We start from the raw sequence: 24,488 nt of genomic DNA on the forward strand, positions 1-24,488 counted from the left end.
TTTATATATACTATATATTTCTTTTAATAAGAATAAATTCATCATTTATCGCAATTCTTTTCTGTATATCTGTATATCTTTTTTCTTACAAAATTAATATACAATATATACAATTTTAATAAACTAAAAAACGTAAGAAATAACACAAAAAAAGACATAATCATTAAATACACATTTACGTTTTCATATTCAACATACTAATAATAATAATATAATTATTTTTTTCTATATTACATGGCATTTGCTTATGTATTAAATTGTGTACATTTTTGTAAAGAATTTTTAAATATTTTGAAATTATTTATAAATTACATTTTTCATAAAAATCAAATATATTTAAGTACAAATATGTAAAATATGTAAAAATAAATATTATATATATTGTATGCATAATAAAAACGTTTACCGATAATGAAACATTTTTATTACATACTTTTTTTTATGCTTCCATCTAAAAAGTCTAATCAAATTAAAATAAGTTCTAAAAGTATTATTTTCTGAATATTAAGTACAGCAAAACGATTGTTAATTAATCCTTATTTTCTGTATTACGTATTCTTTCCATTAAAGCCCGTGTAATGTTACCAGGTACTTTCTGATGTTTTCTTATTAAATCTCTAAGACTATCAGCAACCTGAAAGTATGTTGTAAAATATTTTTGAATGATGTTACCTAGAATGTATACTTGTTTTACGCTTCTTCGTGATTTTATTTACCTTTATCTGTAATTCTTCGGGTGTAAGATTCCCATCATATGGAATAGGTTTGCCTATATATGTTACTAATTTTACTGGAAAGCCACCATAGATCGGTACAAGAGGAAGCTTTGTCTTGGCATATATCTTCAGCCATATTCTTCTTCCCCAACTTACTGCTCTAAATGATTCTCTGAGATTTTTTGTAAAGAGTGGGACTATACACTAATGAGAAGAGAGCAACTGTTATAATAGAAATCACAAATAAAACAGTACAAAATTTTTGAAGAAAACGTACCACTTTTGCATCCAAAGCAACTTTTGCAAAGCCCATTCTTTTCTGCCACATAAGTTCATAACAGGAATCTCCAAATAGAGCTTCATACACTCCACCTGGAGCAATAGCAAGCATATTCCCTTCTTTTAAAATAGCAGAACACGACTGACGTGTACCAGGTATAATTTTCAAAATGTCAGCAAATATGGACCATCCAGGGATCTTGAAGAAAAATCGGTCTACTACTAGACGGATTAGCTTCGAATTATATAGAAATACTTTCGACGTGAAATAATACATATCAATTGGGAGAGCTCCATGATAATATATAAATAATACTGGTTTATCTTGAGGAATATTCTCTAAGCCCACAATTTCATATCCTGTTAAACATATATATGTTATTTATATTAATAAATAAAGGTACTAAAAACTTATATAGCTTAATTTAAAGGCATTCTAATGCCTAGTCTTATAAACAGATTATTAAACTAGAACCTACCATGCCAAATCCAACCATGTGCATCCCAGACAGCTGCAACCATATGAACAGCTGTTTCTCGCCATGCAGTACCATAAGCATTTCTCAATCTAATCCTAAAACAAAATATTTCTTTTATGTATATATATATATATATATATATATACAAACAAGTGAATTGTTATGAACACAAACGATTTTGTCAAAAGAGAATACATTAAAGAGATATATATTAAAAACTATTACATTTCACACGTCGCTTCTAAAAATGATTATTTCATTCTAATAATTGACTTTATACAAATATGATATTTGTTATAGTTAATATTAATAAATTATATTGTGTCAATATGTATGTTTGTTTATGATATAGATACGTTATACTTTCAAACCTGTGTAACTTATAGATGTACAACATTAAGGCAGTTAAGTACAATAGCAGCGCAATTACAAGCGGGAGTAGAAATGTTATGAGTAGTGGCATTAAGAGCCATGTCAGCCATAATGTAAAGTCCAAGTCAATGTACTGAACTGAAAATAATATGAAGTACATTTTTTAACACCATTAAACTGCATCCTTCAATCATAATACATTCTTTCTTTAATATAGAAATTACAAAAAAAATCTCTATCTATGCAAACAAGAAGCATCTAAACATGCAATCTTATTAAATTTTTTTTTGTTTTTAGTATATATATTATGTAATACATAACGAAATTGTTAAGAAAGCAATTTATTTAAGTTATCATAATAGGTATAACAATAGGTAATTGTTAGAATAGCACTATGTAATTTTAATAGCAATATATATCAAGGCTAATTTTAATACAAAATGATACCTATAACATCTTCCATCATCGACCACAAATTGTACACAATTAAAAACATGTTTAGACCAATATAAAAAGAAGACGCAAGACACAAAGGTAATTTGTAGAACAATTGAGATGTTTATATCTTTGCAGGAAGCGCTCGTATACTCATTACAATACGAAGGATCTTTTCGCATTTATCTATGTCATTCTATGTATATATAAACATACGTCCGACACAATTAGCATTCATTTAAATTCCAAAATTATTTTCATCAAGATTGATTACTGCTTTCATTAAACGTTTTCTATGGTTGCACAGGCAATCAATCAGTGTAAATCCGAATCGTCTAAAGTCGTTCCACAAAGTAACACGCCAACTTCATCTTCGTAATGCATTGTAATATCATTATTTTAAATTAAAATCATTAGAATCGCGATCATTATATTGAAAACTCAATTTCATGATTCATCGCACTGACAAAGCTAAAATCTACGATAGCAAAAATATCAAACTGATTTTGAGCTAAAACAGTTATATATATATATATATATATATATATATGTGTGTATGTATGTATACATATATATATATTTTATATATATATATACATATATATATATGTTTTCCGCGACATTGTGCGTTCCGAAACGCACTTAACTTTGAGAGAATATATATATATATATATATATATATATATATATATTCTCAAAATTGAGTTTCGGAACACACAATGTCGCGGGAAACTTTTTTTTTTTTTATTATGTCAGGGAATTGATTCGGCCTTACATAACAAAATTATTGTTTTTATGTCATTCTTAATTTATAATAATCTTTCTTCTGACACGTCACATAAAAGGAACAGGGAACAGAGAACAGAGAATAAGGGGCTCCGCACAATAAAAGGAATAGGGAATAGAAAACAGAGAATAAGAATTTCAACCTATCAGAAACTGTGTATTTCACAATACATGATAGGTTGAAATTCTTATTCTGTTTTCTGTTCCTTGTTCCTTTTATTGTGCGGAGCCCTTTATTCTTTGTTCTCTGTTCTTTGTTCCTTTTATTGTGCGGAGCTCTTTACTCAACCCACCTCGGAAGCAGGGTTCATAGAGTTGACTCCGAGGTAGGTTTACTTACTTTTGGAACGAATAAGCTCCGCTTATATGGAGTTACTCGCATTTTGGAACACGGCGTGTAGAGTTAAAGACTTAAACACAATAGGCATAGGCAATAGGCATAGGGAACAGGAAATAACAAGCTGTCCAATCAGAGCTCTGGGATATAATATCGAACTTACGCATCAGAGCTCTGATTGGACGGCTCGTTATTCACTATTGCCTGTGCCTATTGTCTGTGCCTATTGTTTTTAAGTTTTAACTCTGTTACTCGGAGTCGACTTTTGGAAGATACTCTTGAATGTCAACAAGAGGTCGCGTCGCATGCTCCAACATGCTCCAACATGCTCCAACATACACCTAAGATTTGTAGGAGCTATGATAGGAGCATATTGGAGCATGTTGGAACATGAAACACGAACAAACTTATAGATAGAACGACGCTTGTGTTGACTTATGTCATTAAATGGAAAGCATCCAGTATAGACATCTACCTGGATTTCTTCAGATATACAATATATCAATTTCACGCGAGCCAATTGCGCACAAGCGCAATCATAGCGCTAATCATAATGCTAGAAAAAGAAATAAAGAGAAACTTTCTACACAAAAGTCACTGTGATTGGCAGTGGGCAATTGCAATCATGACAAGAAGCTTACCTACTGAAAAAAATCACGACGTTACATGATGAAATCATGTAAATAAAACATGAAAATTACATAACGAATTATTCCAAATCAATACATAATTTTTTATAATGAATTTAAAAATCATGATATTAGAAATAATTTTTATTCATCATGTGCTTTTATAATTGTCAAATTTAAAAAAATTAAATAATAGAAATAGAGAAAAAAAGAACATTATTATCATGTGATTTTTCAAATTACGTAATTTTAAAAAATTACATATTGATTTGGAACAATCCATTACATAATTTGTGTTTTAATTACATGATTTTATCTTGCAACTGTATGATATGATTTTGGCTGTCAAAGTCTCGCTTTGAAGCATGTAATGGACTAATTAAAAGAAAGAATTTTATAAACTGACCAATTAAAAAACGCTTTAAAGTATTTGCAGCATCGCGTTGACCGTTTTACCTTTTATTCAGTAGGGCTGGGTATTATCATAAAACTTTATCCTTAGGATGGAAAGTGAAAAATGAAAATTTTAATCATTGATGGAGAAATTTTTTACTTTTTACTTTTCATCCTAAGAAAAACGTTTCATGATTGATACCCTGGTACGCGATTCCGTTACTGTTTTTGTACGCCTACCGACAGTTGTCGGTATCATTACGCAGCTTTTTCATCATATAAAATATGATGCGCAACGACACCGATAACTGTCGATAGGCGTGTAAAGATAGTTACGGAATCATGCACATTTATTAAATGAATTTGCTCACCTTTGTAATTTTCATTTCATTTCAAGATGTACAATCGACTCCCTATTCTTTTTAGCTTTTTTAACACGATTCATCTTTTCTCTTTTTTTCTCCAACATAAGAGAAAAGGAAGAAAGATGAACCGTGCCACAAGTTTAGCTAAAAAGAACAGGCCTACGGAAGTATGTTCGTGCAATTACGCAAACTGGAAGTGGAATGCGCATGCGTGCGCATATGTATTACATATATATGTATGTGTGATATGTGTGTAGTACTGTGTAAGTGTAGGTGGTGTGTGTGTCGTGTGTGTGTATGTGTGTGTGTGTCGCGTAACTGTGTGTAGTGTATGCATGTACAGATGATACGGGTTTTGCAATTGAACTCGATCCGGAATCGTGTCGTCTTGATCCTCTGATGCCGTTCGGTGAACAATAACATCGACCGCGTGATTTTACTTGACGCTAAACAAAGTAGTGAGATTGATCGAGCATTGACTCGACGCTAAGGAGACGATTCGTGACCAGCTTGCTCGCGCTCTTCCATAGCCAGGGCAGTGCACGATAGTTCCCTGCGGTTGTGAATGCAACTCGGTATTATCCCACGCATATGACGGACATCCGCGATTTTAACATTTTCCTCACTCATCGGCAACAAGAATTGGCCAGATGAAGGTAATCGTACTGATTAAACGCGGAGTAATGTCACCAAAAATATAAAAGTAAAGAAAAAGAGAAAGAGAGAGAGAGGGGATTATATGTTCGTACCGTTCTGTTTGTTGTTTATTGTTGGAACAAGTTCTTCATCTATTTTTTTGTTTAGGCGTGTCGTGAGGGTTTAGTTAGATGAAATTATTAATTCGGAATTTTTACAGTGATATATTTGTTTTTTTGGGGCGTGTTAATGAAACCTATGTTGTGCAGTCTCTTAAAAATGAAGCTTAGGGCTATAGATAATTAAGAATGAAAAATCTTCTGTTATTTTGGGTTTTTACAAAAAATTTTATGTACATATTCATTGTTAATTATTTTCTATGCATATGTAAACATGTCTTTGTGTATATATGTATGTCTATACATGTAATAAAATTATTTTATAGATAATGTTAGATGATGATGCTGCATTGGATTCAATGGATACCGAGGAAGAGATATTTTCTCCTCGCAACCACAGCTTGGACTCGAACGTCAGACGGCCTAAGAGTCTGCGCAAGCTGAGGTCGCATTCCGGTTCTAATTCCCACATAACTAGAAACAATCTAAGTGTACGTCGCAGTACACGTAATAGAATGCAGACTTATGACAATCTTAATACAAGCTGGATTCTGGGTACAATACAATTATATTTAACATATAGAATACTAGCTCGTTATGATGGAAAATAGGTTCTTATATTCACTGCCAGCATTGAAAATTTATAGTATAAGTAGTACACTACAGATTTTCAACACTAACAGTGAATATTAGAATGAACCCTAAGTCGGTATTCATACTTGGATCTTATATTCAAGACTGTTTTAAATATAGTCTTAAGAAATCTTAAGAAGTACGAATTAATCAGAAGACCATATCAGTGTTTTAAGACAAGAGTCGTTAAGAGTCTTGAAATAAGAACCTACTAGGAATACAACCCTTTTTAGTTAACCTTTAACTAATGCTCTATGTATATAATTACATCAATGTTGCATATATTTAGAACTTTAGATAATAAACTAGAAGATATAGTTTGCGTAATTAATATATATTTTAATTATTATAACTTATTTTGATTTATTTTTTTTAATGTTTTTGCATTTTTCAAATGTTTATTAAAATTAACAGGAACGCAAACTTTGAAAGGATATCCTATGTTTCAACAACATCCTTCTTCCTCGGATAAAGAGATGGTAGATGAGGTCCCTGGTAGAAAACGCGATGTTCGAGACCGTATGCCCTTAAAATCTCGCGAAAATCATCCACCTAATAAAACTCCGACAAGACATCTTAGGGATAGAACAGAACATGATCGACAAAATAGTAGGGAACTTCGAACTAGAGTTGATCGTGATCTTAAAGAAAGAACTGAACCGGAAAAGGATAGCGAACAAACAAAACCAGCGAATGAGGAGAAAGACACTAGGTATGTAATTTAATATTGAACGCTTATGTACATACTTAGTGAAATATAATATAATTAACATTAAACTGTTTCCTTAGAACAAGAAAGTCTGATAGTCCGAACAGATTTAGAGAAGGTCCTGTAACCAGATTATGCGGAAATGTAGTTGAGAAAACTGAGAAGCCCAAAGTAGAGCAAGTGGAGGCGGATGATGTTAGCTCACATGAAAGTGAAAAACCAGATAATAATGATAATTCAGAAAACGAAGACGTAAGCAAACTTCTGCATCTCATTTCCCTATCGTCAAATGTTGATCTGTAAATTTATGTATCTTTTATTTACATTTTTTAGGGATTTGAGGATATGTACACGCGCATTAAGAGGACAAGGCGCACGACTCAACGACAACTGCCAAGAGGTAAGCAGAAGATTCAGATTTGCCGGCGCTACAGTACAATACGCGCATATTTTTCTTCCAAAATATAAATGATTTATACATTTATTTATATATACAGTGGTGGATAGTGATCTAAGCGAATCTTCGGATTCTCCTGGGCCTAGGAAATACAGTTTACGTCAAAAAAAGCCTACTGTAGATAGGTTTCAAGCTAATGTAGAGCCAGTTAGGCGTTCTATTAGAGCCCTTAGAAGTGTTCTCAGCAATTCGATGAGAAGAAGGAAGCATAGAAGTAAGAGTACGAGTTCTGCTGATTCCAGTGACTCCGAGCCTCAACGTTATGATAAGAAGAAAGGCAAAAAAGCGAGGTATTATGTCACGCAAAAAACGTTTGTTGTATTAGGTGTTGGAATTAATTCGTAGCGTTTTACAAGTGATGGGAAGTACTTTCATTAATGTATTTTTTAATGCTCATGTGAAATAAATAACATTCTTTCATTAAAAAACGCTACGAATTAATTCCAACACCTAATACAATGTCTTTATTAATCCTTATTGTGTAAATACCATTTTTTGTAGTACCATTTAATGTAAATGGAGGTCATTAATGTTCGGTGTGTTTTTTTAATAGATTAGTTTAAAAGTAATTTAAAAAATATTTAAAAATTCATGTAACTTCCTTAACTATTCTAAATGAAAGATTTATACATAATTTTACAAATCTGTTTGTTTAAATATTTTATTTTTGTAAATATGTAAACACAAATGCATGTATGGTGGTGATATGTTCAAAATTTGTAACTTTTAAACAAATTAATGAAATCTAATAATTAGAAATGGAAATTAAAGTTTAAAATTCATATTTCAATAAAAAAAAGATATGCCAACAAATTTTTTAAATTTAAACTTATAAGTTCGAGACATGAAATCTTATAATTTTTAAACTCATAAAACTAAGCGTTTGTAATAAAAAAATGACATTAGACTTTAACAAATTCATCTTTATTAATCTAAAATCTATAATCTCATAAATTTTCGTAAATGAAAAAATATATATTGAATGTCGGTGCAAAAAATATGCACTATAATTGTGATAAAAAGAAAAACGATCAGTTTGTTCGCATTATATGCTCCAATATACTCCACTATGCTTCTGCCATAGCTCTTACTCTAACAATTTTCTTTGAAGTGAATAGGAGCTATGATAGAAGCTATGATAGGAGCATGTTGGAACATGTGTGATACGAACAAACCTGGGTATGTTTTATGGAATAATTCAAAATGGATTCCGATCGGAATTATTCAATTATTTTCTAGATTTCTATTGTAAATATATATTTTTTTTTTTTAGGAAAAATGAATTATTTCCGATTTAGGTCGATCATATAACTTTGTCCCTAGAATGAAAACGTGAAAAGTAAAAATTTTTTGTATATATATATGTGTATATGTACATACATACATACATAAAAATGTCATTCACTTTTCATGTTTCTACTCTAAGGAAAAAGTTACATGATTCGCTACCCAGAATATATTCCGATTTGTTCCATGATAAGTGTTTTGATGTATCGAATTTAAAAAACAGTTAGTTTTTTTAATTCGAGAACGAAAAAATCGTAACATCTCTTGTGCGGAGCGATTTTTATTCTAAAATAAAAACATTTTTTTGTTTTATATATGTGTATGTATATAGTCGAAAAAAATTATTTTACTTGTACAAATATGCATTGCATGTCGGGAGTAAATTTTGTCTGCACTCGATTTTAAACAATTACTGCTTAACAAAAATGACATACTGCCAGACTGTTACGGGCACCTTTCCTCTCAAATTTTTTGTAGAAGAAAAATGGCGCGCCCATATTCACTTGTTTTTAAAATATTCAGTATTATATTTAAAAATATTATTTTTACAGACAATCGGCCATACCACAAGGCGGTCCACCAGATCGAAAAGCTGACATAAATCCCATTACCTTAGATACTAACATTAGATTTAATGACGTCGGAGGTCTGGAAACCCACATTCACTGCCTTAAGGAGATGGTCATCTTTCCTATGATGTATCCAGACGTTTTTGAGAGATACGATGTTACCCCACCGAAAGGTGTTTTGTTCCATGGCCCGCCAGGTACATACATTAAATTAACAAACCTATCTTTTTGAAGTGCAATATAATAAAAACCTATTTTTAATTTTTGTTTGTATAACTTTTGACGTTTATTTTAGGGACTGGAAAGACACTAATAGCTAGAGCACTAGCAAATGAATGCAGTCAAGGCAATAAGAAAATGGCATTCTTCATGAGGAAAGGAGCGGACTGTTTGTCAAAGTGGGTTGGAGAATCAGAACGACAATTGAGATTATTGTTTGAACAGGCTCAACAAATGAAACCGTCCATAATATTTTTTGACGAAATAGATGGTCTGGCACCTGTTAGAAGTACCAAGCAGGATCAGATACATGCTAGTATCGTATCCACACTTTTGGCACTTATGGATGGTCTCAGTGATAGGGGACAGGTAATAAAAATAATGTTCTTCGACAGCATAAATTAAACTTTGGCCTTCTCATGAAAATGTCCATATTGTCCATATTGATCTCGGCTTTCTGATTGGTTTCAATTGCTATTTTTATAAGAAGAAGTTGTAAGCTTTTTGCCCATTTTTCATTTTGGAGAACTGGGCTTGTTTTAAAACTTATTCATTGTTACTGAACTTTCTGTTACCTCAGAAATTATATTAGAAGATTTATATGCTAGATATTTTTGAAATTTTTATCTTTTTCTTTTTAATTGTTAAAGGTTATAGTTATCGGTGCAACGAACAGAATTGATGCAATTGATCCAGCTTTGCGAAGACCTGGCCGTTTTGATCGCGAACTCTTCTTTCCCCTACCAGCTATGAAAGAGAGATTAGAAATCTTAAAAATTCACGTTAGTAAATGGAAAAATCCGCCATCTGATCAATTATTGGAGATACTGGCGGAAAAAGCAACTGGTTATTGCGGCTCAGACTTGAGAGCTTTGTGCACCGAGGCAGTACTGCAGGGATTACGGAGAACTTACCCACAAATTTATATGACAAATGACAGATTATTGCTGGATCCGGAGAGAGTTGAAGTACGTTTTAGTATAAAAAGAGTAACAATCAATATATAATCGAAATTTTATATTTTAGAAGTTAATATTAACTATATTAATTAATAGGTAAAGAAACGTGACTTTATGCAAGCAAACGCTATGCTCATTCCATCATCACATAGAGTAGCTCCATGTGCAGGAAGAAAATTGCAACCTTTTATGGAACCGCTATTAGCACCTCCATTAGAAGAATTACTTAATTTAATAAGAGGAATATTTCCTCAAGGTGTAAATCCTGCAATGGCAAAGTAATTATTCTTTACATATACATTATAACATTCCACATTATAATCATAAATAATATTGTTAATCAAAATATGTTCTTATAAATTGTTATCTATAATCATGATTTATTTTTATAGAATGAGAAATGCCAAAGGTATCCATCGCCCAAGATTATTGGTTTCGGGTGGCAGTTTATCTGAGGGTCAGGGACCTCATTTAGCTCAAGCATTGCTACATTGCATGGAACATCTGCCAGTTCAGATTTTAGATGTCAGCACATTGTTTGCTGAAAGTGCTCGATCTCCGGAAGAAACTTGCGTGCAGGTATAACTTGCTTATATTAAATTTTTAATGTATTTGTCTACAAGTTAAAACTTTAATTTCATAATAATTGAAAATTATGATTATAATTAATATTTATTATATTTAAAAGGAAAAGAGGTATTCCGATAGTTAAATAGATAAATATTAATAATTGTATTAAATATTGTAGGTATTTAATGAAGCGGTTAGGAACGTACCGTCCATAATTTACATTCGATCGATTAATCAGTGGTGGCCTCTCGTGCCAGAAACAGTGAAAGCAGTTTTCCTGTGCCGTATTGCAGCACTAGATCCTTCCTTACCAATTTTAATTCTCGCAACGAGTGACGCAACGTATCAAGATCTTCCCGATCAGCTAAAAAGCTTGTTCAGTGAATTACGCGGAGAGGTGTATTCCATGAAGACTCCTACTACCGAACAAAGAACGAAATTTTTCCGGCCCATTTTTGTTATTCAGTGTCTAAGACAGCCACAGATCAAAAACAACAAAATAGAGGTTTTAGAAACACTGCCATTAGCGCCAGATCCGTTGCCAAAGAAACTAACGGAAGAAGAGAAGCAGATCATGTACGAGAAAGATGAAATATCTCTGAGAGAATTACGAATTTTTCTGAGAGAAATATGCGCTAAATTAGCGAGAAATCGACAGTAAGTTTATATAAATTATTTTCAGTTTTTTTCAGAGTATATCAGAAGAGTTTAATTGAATAATGTGTTTCAGATTTTTCATGTTTACAAAGCCGGTGGATACAGAAGAAGTACCGGATTACAATCTAATAATAAAGCAGCCTATGGATCTAGAAACGATGATGACCAAGATCGATATGAACTGCTATCTATGCGCCCGCGAATTTCTTGATGATATTGATCTCATATGTAGGAACGCTCTAGAATATAACCCAGACAGGTCAGTAACTGAATCAGGATACAATCTTTTTAAAATTTCTCGCCAGTCAAGGAAAACAATCATACGAGTCTTTGTGCGAGAATTATCTCCATTACAGAAGCAATTATTGATATTGTGCTATAACTTGAAGTTCTTCTCTAGCAATATATACTGTCTTTTTCTATACTGACATTTCATATTGTGTGTTTTCATGTCAGCTTACGTGATAGGCCCTCCCTCGGAATATTAAAGAGGTAGTTGAGCTTTTTGCTGTTTATCCGTAATGCTGTTATCGCTCCGTAGATAATAGTGGTTTTCAATTTAGAGCGCACCATAATCGTTGTTGTTTTGCTAGACACACCATTATAACTAATTCACCACGCATCATTGAAGACCACTCCCATTAGTCATCATGCTTTCTATCAATGGAATGCTAGAATGATTTTTTTTTATATGCTAATAACACATTACGTTCTTTTTCTACAGGGATCCTGCGGACAAATTAATAAGACATCGAGCGTGTTCTTTGCGTGATAACGCTTATGCTTTAATAAAAGCTGAATTGGACTCTGATTTCGAAGACAAGTGTCGTGAAATTTCGAAGAATCGTCGAATTTTAGAAAGCAATTGTGATAATGATGAAAGCAAAAATTCCAAGCTGGAATCTACTTCCACGAACGAACGAGCAGACAAAAAAGAGTCTATAAATTCTAGTCATTCTCTCGTTATAAACGGGAAGAAATTCGGTAGTTCGAGGAAGCGTAAAATACCCGCTTGGGCTCGCGGTTATGTAAAAAAGGTCCAAAAGAAGAGGAAGATCGCTTTTGAGGAGAATGTTACTGAAATAGTTACGAATAAATCAGCAAGCAATGAAACTACTACTAGTATTGATCTAGAAAAATTTCAAGAATTCGAAACTGAGGCGAATAACGTTTTGAACGGGCATATGGGATTGTTTGATAATACTGATTCAGAGAACGATTCGCAAAATGAAAATTCAAAGGGAAGTCAAAACTGCACTATGACAGATCAACGAATAGATAATCTTGATCAAATGGAAATATGTTTCATAGAGGAAGACAAGCCAATGGTGAATGGTGATTCGAGTTCGTCATCTCGACGCGAAAGCATGGACGAATTATCATTCGCCATTGAAAGTGATACTAGCCGAGATAAGATTGAAGAAAACGAGAAAGTTGTAGTTGATAGAAGCGAACTTGATAATGCATGGCATTTTACCGTTGAAATAACAAAAGACTTTCCTGTCGAGGTGTTGTGCGATATTTATGTGCAACTAAGCAGATGCGTTGGGAAATATGCTCAGAAATACGATAGAAAATCACTGCCAAAGGTAAATACTTTGTATTAATTGTAAAATTATATTACAGAAACTATATAATGATGAAAATATTGGCTAATTTAATTAGATATAAATGTATGTTAACAAACATTGTTACTTTCAGGACTTGCTCAAGGAAGTGGAAAAGTTTACAGAGTACAAGTCACAACGTCAGTAGAATATAATACACAGGTATGAAAGAAAATGCATATTACTAACAAGACAAATGTATTACATTATTGCGCCATTGTGACACCTTCAGCAACACATCGGAAGGTCTTTTTTTGTATATTTATACTGATCGTAAAGCTGGATATTATCATTGTTGTATCAAATGGAACTTTGGAATCCTATATTTCTTAGTTATTATACTGCCAATTTTTAGGTGAGTAACAGCATATATCTGCAAAGCTATTGCATTTGTGTAAGATAAAAGGCAATTTTAGTTGATTATTAAGTTCCAGGTACATTAGATTGGATTTTGTACATATTCTAAAAATACTGTAAATGTCTAATCAAGTGATTATTTGATATTTCATACAAAAATAAGATAATATCACGAATCTTAATTATATATATAGGGCTGAAAAAGTTAGATTGCCGTTTTTTATTGCTGCCATTTATACATATCTTTTTTATAAAATTAATTTGATTTAAATTTAATAAATGGCTTCTGTAAAAATTTGATTTATTATTATTGGCTTGATAATGAAAATATTATCGTGTTTAAAGCTCCTGAGTAGTCATTACAGCCATATGGAATTGTGACGTCAGAAGCGAGAAATGACACGTTAACAAAAATTAACGTGTCATTTTTCGCATCTGATGTCACGATACTACTCAGGAGCCTTAAAACTTAGTATTTTCGAAATTACATCATTTTTATATATCATAATGGATGTGATAAAAATATTAAAACCAAATAAGATAAAAGTAGTAAATTGCTAACATTCTTGCATAATATTCCTTCAGAAAATATGAACTTTTTTATTTCTAAACGTTTGTTCGAAAGATTCCAGATTAAATATAAAAGATCCAATTAAAAACTTATCTGACAATATATAATATGTATAACGCAAGAGAGGATACAAGTTTTTTTATTTAATCTTCAGTCACTTAATATATATATATATATACATACTTTATATGTATACAGACACATTTTGCAAAATATATATTTTTCTTTCAAGTAATTATATTATATTGATCATACAGGATGAGGAAAAAGTACCGAAACCACGAAATATCTCGAAAAATATAAATTTTATGGAAAACAGTTTTAGATAAAAGTTATAAGATTTAAAAAGTTTATCTACCGATCTTATCAGTTTAATCTTGGGTGACATCGCCAAAGTCAAGTCAAAATCATATTGATTTCTTTAAAATCTCTTTTCTGGAAATCTTTATTTAAAACCTGACTTGACGTCAGGTTAGGTCAGGTTTACGACGCCGTCTGAAGTCAAGATAAGATTAGTAGATAGATTTTTTTAAATCCTACAACTTTTACTGAAACAGTTTTCTATAAAACTTATATTTTTCGACATATTTCGGAGTCCCTGTATTTTTTCCTCATCGTCTGTATAAGAGATAATGAAAACACAAGAATTGGTACATTGTGTACTTAACAATTTTAATTTAATTCAATCTTTATTAAAGATATTAATATAGCACGATGATTGTTCGCAATTTTGGATAGCGGTTTTTTTATATTATCACATGAGTTTTTTCATTTTATTAAATTATTTAGAATTATTCATTTCGAATAAAAATTTACATCGTAGAGAAAGTTAAACGAAACGTGTTTTTTCTTACATTTGTTACATACATATACTCTCTAAATCTTTTGGAATGAAATCTCACTCCAAAAAGCTGAAAAAGATTTATAGAGAATATGATTGTGATTTTTTCTTTTTTATCGTATCGTATATCAAAATATACCTCGTATTACAGAATGTATCAATTCAAATTATTACTTATAGTATAAGATGATACACTTGACGTAAAAACGATACACTTGAATAAAAACGATCAAATCTTATTATCTCAAGAGAAAAAATTCATATATAAAATGTTTTAATTTTATATAAAACATTAAATTTTTTAATATTAAATCACGAAAATTATATTCGATGTCTAAATAAATATGAGATAATGAACATATATCTATATATAACAATATTGTTCGTCAAAACTATTACATCTTTCTAACTGAATAATTGCTTCAGTTAAATGTGACCTTTTTCTTATGTGATGGTAACTTTTGATCTATCCTTTTCAGTTCATATGAAATAACTTAAGGTGTATTCGAAATGTGACTAGTAATCTGCAATTTAAATAGACCAAAGTTGTAAAAAGGATAAGGTTTTACTCGTTGAAGATGGAAACAGGGCACTTAATATACACACACTTACACTATTATAAATATGAAATACCTCGATAAAAAAAAAAATATATATATATATATATGATGCAGTGGCGGCTAGTTAGTCATGTTTAGAGCGGTTTCGAAGACTCTTAAAAAGTGAATGACTTTAAAATAGCAAAATTAATCGTTCGCGCGTTAGATCTCCAAAAGTGAGCCGCAACAATTAATACATGGCAAGTGTTTGGGATTTAAATTAGCGAAAAAAATTACCTTTTTTACTAAATTTACTAAAAGAAATAAGTAATATCAAGTTTAAAATTCGAAACGATAATGGAAAGGAATATAAAATGTTGAGACTTCCAGTCAGTCCTAGGCACTCTTGAATATCTGGCCGTCGCTCTACAAAATATCCCAGAACTATCGCACTTTCTTCCTCTTAATTTTCTTTTTAATTTTCGTATCTATCCGAAAGTGAGACAAATAAAATTTTTAATAGATAATCAATTTTACAAAACTATGTTTTAGGAAAAAAAAACTGCCGTTCTTACTCAGAAATCCAAATATTCATGCTCGAGAAGAACTGTGACGATTCTGGGAGACTTTGTGTTATATGTATGTACATGTATAAATATTAGCGAATATTTAGGATATAACTTGCCTTCCCCAGATTCGTGTATTGGTTGTGACTTGCTGTAATTGTGAACGATTAGTTACCAGATGAAGTCGTATGCGACGAGACGAAAACTCGTTTTCACTTAATTAAGCTGTCCCGAACAGCCTGAGAAAAGCAGATTCTCTTCAATAACCCTTTAAACAATACATCGGAGGCAACATACATACAGGGCGCAATCCATCCTTTGCTGTTCAAATCATACAAATCGAATAGGAGCTATAGTAAATAAACTCTGTCAATAAATCTCTCATGTGATCCACAAGTAATATCTTAGGGATACATCGTTATTGTTAAGATGTAATGTTTTTCATTTGCAAGAGCGTGATTTAAGAGGTAATCTACAAATTTTGTTAATAGCATCCGTTTCTTGCGTCAGGTGATGCATTCGTAGAAGAAATTTTTGTAGTTAGCATGATAAGAATTCGTTTCATTCGGCGATTGGATCGTTCGTCGAAATTCGATTGTATTACTTGCGAAATTTTCTAGTAAGTAGAATCGAAAAGACTGAGGTTTAGGAAAGAAAAAAAAAAGAAACGCTCGCTTTTTTCTCAGCGTTCGTATTATGCATATGCGATGTACACACATTCTCGATTCTCAACTCCGTTTGAAAATGAAAAAGGATGAAAGGGAAAGAAAAAGAAGAATTGCTTCACGTGAATTATTATTGATTCTCTCGCGATGGGAATCATACAAGTATCCGGTATTTGCCAAAGAAGCTAACGACAGATAATGCAAGACCTCACTCCTGCATATACATAATTATAACTGTTGCAAAGTGTTCAGATAAAATACGGAAGTTACACCGTTAACTCGCAGTCGGACGGATGTATATATATATGATTTTTCTTGTAGCGATCACAGATTTACATTCCGCACTCGAAGTCACGAATCCGAAAGAGACGGCTGTTCTGCGATTACGTTCTTGGTGCTCGTCGGTATGCCGTCGTTTTCGCAATATCACCGCATGAAAAAAATCCGCATTATACATACATGTACATATACATATATGTATAAACAATGTATGTGTATGCACTATCGAATCGAAAAGCTATCTTGCAAACACTGCCGATTACGGACGAGCGACCACATTTATTTGTTTGTCTCTTTCTTTCTATCTCTTTCTCAATATAACATCCCTTAAGACTACTCTCTACGAAGAATGAAGTATTAACACGCTCGAACTTGAGCTGTAGCATATCAAGTATCTGGCAATTTTTTCTACTGACAATGTACGCACGCAGAGTAGATGGTAGCCTTAAGAATTTAGGCGCATACACGACGAAGTTGTAAAAGATACGGACGAAAAGCGACGAGATGCATCCACTGCCTTATTTATTTTATCATATAAGTAATACATTTTATTGTCATATATTATAGTGAAATAAAAATTTCGTAATGTAATCGATTCACTGGCAATTTATTTGTATTCCTTCCTGTCCGTTCCTTTATTTTTTATTAGCAAGGAAATTGGAACATACGAGCGACGTATCGATATGAGAATCGATCCATGTGACTTTCCGTCTGTTAGCTGACGATAATGTCAGGAATAATGTTGAAATTGAGTAGTAGGTTCTCATAACTCCGAATAACACTTGCGTAAAAATTCTAGTGACAATATCGATTGTAAGATCACCTCAGGATGCACGAATAAATCGTGGATTTCCACCGAGACATCGATGATAGTAATTGATATTTTTACATTGATTATATTGAGTAATTGACATTTTTACATTGATTGTATCACAACACGCAGAAGTGAAAATAGATCGGTTTAGCTTTCCCTGAATTTTTGGAAAAGATAAAAAGATGTCTGGCATGGTGAAAGATTTCTCTTGCATCGGAGGACTGGAAAAGCATATCAGAATTGTGAAGGAGATGGTCCTATTCCCATTGATGTATGGAGATGTATATGCTAAATTCAATCTCAGACCACCACGTGGTTTACTGTTCCATGGCCCTCCAGGTAATGTTAAATACTTCATCATGCAAGGTGGATCTCTTTTGCTTTTATTCTTCACTAGGAACGGGAAAGACTCTAGTAGCCAGCGCATTAGCGACAGAATGCAGCAATTCCGAACGTAAGGTCTCCTTCATCTCGCGCAAAGGTTCCGACTGTCTTAGCAAATGGGTTGGAGAAAGTGAGAAGAAGCTCGAAAAAATTTTCTCTCTGGTCGGTAAAGTTTGATCTCTTATAATTCCATGCTATTCCATGCTATTCCATACTCTTATCATTAATTTGTTCAAAGTTTAATGATAAACATTTAAATTTAAAATCAACTTTCTTCAAAACTTGGCTATCTTGAACAAATTATACTGTAAAATTGAATCTGCAAAAAGTTATGCATATTCAAGAACCAATACAGCACAGAAATATCAAATATTTCAAATATTTTAGAAAATATTTTCTGAGTGATAAAAAGGAACATTAAAAAAAATATTTCTAACAAATTTTTAAGATGTTACTAAAAATGTTACCACGAAAAAAAATCATTTTAAAATATTTCTAAATTTTTTAAACAATATCTTTTCAAGTATTAAAAAAATTTTTTTTTAAACATTTTCCAATATTTTATACTATATTCCTGTAGAGTTTCCATAGAAAGTGAGCTTCCTCCATTGCATCTCCAATCCAAAGAAAGAAATTATTCTTCTCCAGGCACAACAGACAAAACCATGCATCATTTTTTTCGACGAAGTCGATGGTCTCGCGCCTGTGAGATCTAGTCGGCAGGATTTTGTTCATGCCAGCGTTGTCTCCACTCTTTTGGCCCTGATGGATGGTCTGGATAACAATTCCGAGATCATAGTGATAGGCGCGACTAACAGAATTGATGCGATAGATCCTGCTCTGAGGAGACCCGGCAGATTTGACAAAGAACTGTACTTCCCTTTGCCTTGCTACAGCGCCAGAAAAGAGATACTTTCGGTATCGTTCTGCTAATAAAAAATATCGCAACAATGTGTAAGAAAAAAAGCTAATGATGAAATGGAAAACGTTTTTGTTTTTATACGGGGATAGGTGCACATCAAAAGCTGGAAGCAGAAACCTGCACAGAAATTCTTGGCAAATCTGGCATCGAAAACGCTAGGATTCTGCGGCAGTGATCTGCAGGCTCTTTGCGCTGAAGCAGTTATGTGCTCCGTTCGCAGAAATTATCCACAGATCTATAATTCCAAGTCTAAGTATCACATCAATGAACGCCATCTCAAAGTAAGATACTTGGTGTGACAATAAATACTGATTTAATCCTATTTAACAAATAAAATAGATTACAGAAAAAAATAGACTTTATATAGAAATAATTTTTATGTAAAAATATATACATATTAGGGGGACCGGAAAGTAATGTCGTTTTTTTAAAAATGTCTGGCATGACTTTGAAGTACACAATGAGCTGATAAATGATAAACGAATATCGATATGCGATAAACGACATTACTTTCCGGTTCCCCTAATACGTTTCATACATTATATTATTTTGTACATTTCGTACTATTCTTACATAAAGTAAAACGTCTAATTGCGAGAGAAATATTTCTTATAAAGGTGGAAAAGGAAGATTTCTTGAAGGCACGCCAAAACATCGTTCCCGCGTCGCATCGCGTCATCGTCGCCCCGATTAAAAGCTTATCCTTCAGAATCCAACCGTTATTGCACGAGGATTTGTCGGGAATCCTGTTGCGTTTACAAACACTTTGTCCAACTGGCATGCTGACTTCCGACAACATGTAAGTGATATGAAAATATCCAGAGAGGCGAAAATCAAATACTAATCGACATGGGATCGCAGTACAGGTAAAGCCATGTCCAAATCGAACAGCTGTCCGCGAATTTTGCTGTGCGGTGAAGACGATTCTCACACTCGTCATCTAGGCCCGGCGTTGCTGCACACCCTGGAACACTTGCCGTGTCACATCTTGGACGTTACGACGTTGTTTGAGGAAACGGGCAAGGCGGCTGAAGAAGCCATGATACAAGTAGAAAACAATTATTTCTTGTTTTTGCAAAATATCAGACGACAGTCGTTTTGTTGTGATAACAGAAGATCAAAACCGCGCGACGCACCCTACCAGCGTTGCTGTATATGCCCGGGGTCTTGACCTGGTGGGATCTGGTGGATGAGACGGCGAGAGTGGTTTTTACCTCTTTAATACGTGGTCTCGATCGATCAGTGCACATACTCGTGCTAATGACCGCTCACTGTCGACACATTAATCTGCCATCAGAGGTTGATATCTTTTTTGTCTTTTTAATACTCTTTTGTTTTTTGAACATGTTTAATACTTTTCTGCCCGTGTTTTGTACATATTTAGTACATCAAGGTTTAAAAAATTATAATTCGAATTGGATGAGAATAAATATGACTAAGAGAAATCTTATTTTCGGTCAAAATATGGATTTAAATATTAATATAATAGTATAAATTTATGTATATATATCTCTAATTCTGCAAACAACGCCCCGAAATCTTTTTCAGTCTTGAAGCACAATCATGAATAGAAGTGGAATAGTAATAATAGAATAGTAATAAATTAAATTGACAAGCAATTTAATAATTTTTATTTTGAGCAATTTACTAATAAGCATTTTATAAAACTTAATTTGATTTTAATAAGAATCTATTTTATAAGAATATTAATAACTCGATATTATTAAGAATCTAAAAATAATAAGAGTCTGAGAATAATAAGAAAGCAGATATCTCAAGATATAAATATAATAGCATATATTCATTAAGATATATTTAAGTATATTTAAAAACAATAGATTGAAGTGAAAATGTTGAATATTTATAGAATCATTTTAATCAAAATAGAAAATAAATTATCTCTTAAACGACTGATCTTTAAATATTGATATATTTCTAATATGCTCGTAAGTGTACAATTATCGACTGCTTGTCACAGATTGCAGAATTGTATGATAATAATCGTGGCGAAATATACGAAGTGAAATCGCCTTCGCCGCAAAAGCGACATTTCTTTTTCAAGCAGTTGTTCAATGAAAAATCCGACAGTCTTTCCGATCACTCTTCGCAAGGTGATTATCCGTCTGAAATAATAACAATGTATAATGATTAATAATATTTATTTCTAACAAACGCAGCGGATCTGACGCCAATCTCATGCTTGAAGAAGCTCAAGGGTGAGAACTGGAAGCTAAAGAATCATATACACTCTACTGACTCTAATGGAGTTCTAGGTATATTTTTTAATACAAATTTTATATGTATAATATTTACGCATGTTAATGTGCATCGTAATGGTCTCTTAAGAGATTAGTGCGGCACGCGGCAGGAAGATTAAAACACAATCGAAAGCGCGAAATAAGCTCGGAGCTGTACGGTCCTTGCACTCGACGTCTTCCAAATCGAGTAACTGCTTTATAATTGACACATAAATCTTATAAGTCCTACCTGTATATATACGCCTTACTGAAAAAAATCACGTCACGAAGAATTATATTTAAAAAAAAATCACATACTGATTTGGAACAATCTCTTACGTGATTTACTTATTTATTATAATTTCGTTATATAACGAAATCACGTAATGTATGATGATTTTTTTTTCGTTATACAGGGTGGGCCATCTATTGGTACGTTTTTAAAAATGCGATCAAATGAGCATACATTGATATTTTTTATTAATTTTTTTTTTGTTGTGAAGCTAAAAGTATCCGCGTCAAGAATGAAAAACGATTTCGTTCATGTGGCTCCCTCTACTGGCCTTACAGTATGCCATTCGGTCACCCCAATTATTAATGACATTTTGGACTATTGTTTTTCAAAGCTGGAATTGTCTCACACTTTGGGCCACAGCCTCAATATTCTCGGGTGTGCGCACTGTCCGAGCTCTGGGACCACTTCTGTCATCCACTAACATCCCTTTCTCACGAACTTTCCTCACCAATTTGCGTATAGCTCCTTCGGTGCTCCATATTTCTTTTCAAAATTCGTACAGTTTCGGCGACACAGCACTGACTTTGAAAATAAGTTTTTAAAATTTCAAAACGCTCTTCAAGAGAAAACATGTTGTTTCGTGCCGCGGACGGTATGACTAATAAACTGTCAAAATTTCGGGTCTGTAGCTCGTTCGGTGTTGCCATACGACGAAATTCAAAAACGTACCAATAGATGGCCCACCCTATATATGAAATCGTGTAATTAAATCATGTAACAGATTGTTTCAAATTGTTACAAATCAGTATGTGATTTTTTTTTAAATGTAATTTGAAAAATTACATAATATTAGAAATAATTTTTCATCTATCATGTGATTTTATAGTTACCGAATTTTAAAGAATTAAATGATAGAAATAGAAGGAAGAATACATATTATTATGTGAATTTTCAAATTATGTGGTTTTAAAAAAAATCATGTACTGATTTGGAACAATTCGTGATTTACTTGTCTTAATTACATGATATCATTATGTAACTTTATGACATGATTTTTTTCAGTAGAACAATTTCTTAGAATTGAGTTATTAACACGTGAATAGTATAAATCACAATGGATTTGTATATTTTTATAAACTTGATGATTAGGAACGAACATCAAGAGAGAATACAACGCGTCCGGGGAAGGTCCGTCATCCAAACGGCAGAGATTAAGCGCCTCTTCGGTCCCGTCTAGCACCGAGAAATTGTACAGCTCACAATTCGAGGATTTGGTCGAAACGATTGTCAGATCAACCGACGAGTGGCCGAGTCATCTACTGGAGAGCCTGTTCTCTTCCCTCGAACTCGCAATGGAGAACAACGGAGATCTATCCGTGACGGTGAACGAATACGTCGCTCGTTATGAAGAATTAAAACGGGTCAAAATGCATATAAAGCAAGAAGAGGATTAATCGTTAATTTGGTCCCTCGTGAATCGTTTGTGTGATGTCCAAATTTGTGAAATTTGTGAAACATAATAGATAAATAATACAATGAAAAATTCGTGAAATGTAATATTGTGATGTAATAAATGACGCGGTAAACATTAAAAAAAATATTTTTTGCACATTTTTTTGCTATTAAATATGTACTGTTCATATAATTTTCATCATTTTGACGTTACAATTTATTTTTGTTCTTAATTTAATTAATTCTTAAAAGTTATCTGCATTAAAAAATTATCTGATTTAAATTATTTAAATTAAATGGTAAATAGGAAATTTATTTAAAAAAATTAAAATGCTTAATAATATCCACATAATAACGTACATTTAATTTGAAATTAAAACTAAATTTTAAAAGTGACAATAAAAAATTAATGAAAGGGCTCGAGGAAGGCGCTGTTCAGAGTACGCAAATTGTTCAAAGAATTCTCTCAATATAAAAGTTAAATTTATTGAAAAAAGAGATAACAATAGAACAATAAATCTTCAAATAAAATGAAGATTACAAAAGTGAAAAAATTTACCAGAATAGTTATGATTTTATTGGTCAATACTTAATGAATTTTTGTAATTTTCAAGATATAATACAATTGCCTCTCAGGTCACAACACATTGTTGTACCTCTCAGGGCATATGTTCAGATTCTCACTCGAGTGTCACTCCGTCCTGTTGTTTACTGAACGTTACTCAAGGATGACATTATGACACCCGGATGGAAATCTGAACATGTCTCAGGATATGACAGGCGTATAGAAAGAGTCTGCTTTGTCTCATTTGTTAGGGATTCCGATACGAGTTTCAAAGAATAGATGAGTGTTCATGAGTGGTAATCTGGGGATCAATTGTGTATTTCAGAGCTGTCTAGGATCGGATACTTTTGGCTTGAAATTGAAACGTGTCGGTATTCATGCCTATACATATATTACCGTTCCTACTTCTCATTTCATTAGGTGCATTTACACACATCACTCACATTGGCCGGTAGTATTTTACTATTTTACTAATGAGATTATATTATTTTAAATTAGCCAATTAGCGATATGAACAAAATGATATACACCCCCCATTTTATTGCTGTTTTATTATAGCGACGCTTGGTCTCAGGGATGACACTAGTCTGAAATCGTTAAAAGTTTTTGATCTCTGTCATTCATTATATTTAAAAATATTCTGTTAGTAATATTATATATATATATATATATATATATATATATAAAATTCAGATATTTTTGTAGTTAAATATATTATGAATAATAGTATCTTATAATATTAGTAATTAATTACAATTTAACTCTGGGAGTCGATTGTGTATCTCAAATGAAGTAAAAATTGCAAAAGTGAACAAATTCACTAGAATATTCATAATTTAATTGATCAA

General features: G+C 32.4%; 4 protein-coding genes across 12 annotated transcripts in view; 2 read left to right on the plus strand and 2 right to left on the minus strand.

Moving 5' to 3' along the window:
* The window catches only part of LOC105147831 (DGAT1/2-independent enzyme synthesizing storage lipids), a 25,793-nt gene continuing 1,305 nt past the window's right edge, over window positions 1–24,488 (minus strand). Inside the window, exons 1-6 of one of the 4 annotated variants that reach the window (XM_011059127.2) lie at window positions 2,498–2,829; window positions 1,846–1,984; window positions 1,475–1,569; window positions 994–1,355; window positions 717–920; window positions 1–634 (exon numbers count right to left, since the gene is read on the minus strand). In XM_011059127.2, coding sequence (XP_011057429.1) covers window positions 530–634; window positions 717–920; window positions 994–1,355; window positions 1,475–1,569; window positions 1,846–1,984; window positions 2,498–2,519 — 927 coding nt within the window. In that variant the 5' untranslated portion in view covers window positions 2,520–2,829 and the 3' untranslated portion in view covers window positions 1–529. Of the gene's footprint in view, window positions 635–716; window positions 921–993; window positions 1,356–1,474; window positions 1,570–1,845; window positions 1,985–2,293; window positions 2,830–24,488 lie in introns of those variants that run through there. The other 3 variants (XM_011059124.2, XM_087416046.1, XM_011059125.2) reach the window with 3 other exon arrangements.
* Window positions 4,721–17,626, plus strand: LOC105147832 (ATPase family AAA domain-containing protein 2). 5 transcript variants are annotated; one of them, XM_087416018.1, is made up of 17 exons: window positions 4,721–5,447; window positions 5,873–6,101; window positions 6,594–6,891; window positions 6,969–7,140; window positions 7,222–7,288; window positions 7,386–7,635; window positions 9,184–9,398; window positions 9,497–9,789; window positions 10,071–10,388; window positions 10,476–10,657; window positions 10,772–10,958; window positions 11,128–11,606; window positions 11,680–11,865; window positions 12,063–12,098; window positions 12,331–13,195; window positions 13,308–13,375; window positions 16,074–17,626. In XM_087416018.1, exons 1-16 carry the CDS (start codon window positions 5,442–5,444, stop codon window positions 13,359–13,361), a joined length of 3,837 nt encoding a protein of 1,278 aa, XP_087272144.1. In that variant the 5' UTR covers window positions 4,721–5,441; the 3' UTR covers window positions 13,362–13,375; window positions 16,074–17,626. The 5 variants fall into 5 exon arrangements, 3 of the variants coding, with proteins under 3 accessions (XP_087272144.1, XP_011057430.1, XP_011057431.1); XR_015548268.1 differs by having other exon boundaries at window positions 4,723–5,447; window positions 13,308–13,568; window positions 13,642–17,626; XR_015548269.1 differs by having other exon boundaries at window positions 4,723–5,447; window positions 13,308–13,568.
* Window positions 18,881–23,231, plus strand: LOC105147843 (ATPase family AAA domain-containing protein 2-like). The gene is made up of 8 exons (XM_087416047.1): window positions 18,881–19,147; window positions 19,241–19,432; window positions 19,769–19,950; window positions 20,013–20,199; window positions 20,265–20,450; window positions 21,130–21,262; window positions 21,329–21,424; window positions 22,773–23,231. The coding sequence occupies exons 1-8, from the start codon at window positions 18,995–18,997 to the stop codon at window positions 23,075–23,077; spliced, it is 1,434 nt and encodes a 477-aa protein (XP_087272173.1). The 5' UTR covers window positions 18,881–18,994; the 3' UTR covers window positions 23,078–23,231.
* LOC147906643 (uncharacterized) overlaps window positions 21,063–24,488 on the minus strand; it is a 9,607-nt gene continuing 6,181 nt past the window's right edge. For both annotated transcript variants that reach the window (XM_087416038.1, XM_087416037.1), the window contains one exon: window positions 21,063–21,274. The gene's annotated coding sequence lies outside the window, so the exon portion shown is untranslated. The remainder of the gene's footprint in view (window positions 21,275–24,488) is intronic.

This window comes from Acromyrmex echinatior, chromosome 19 (genome assembly GCF_024713525.1).
Source record: "Acromyrmex echinatior isolate Ae372 chromosome 19, ASM2471352v2, whole genome shotgun sequence".
Taxonomy (NCBI): Eukaryota; Metazoa; Arthropoda; class Insecta; order Hymenoptera; family Formicidae; genus Acromyrmex; species Acromyrmex echinatior.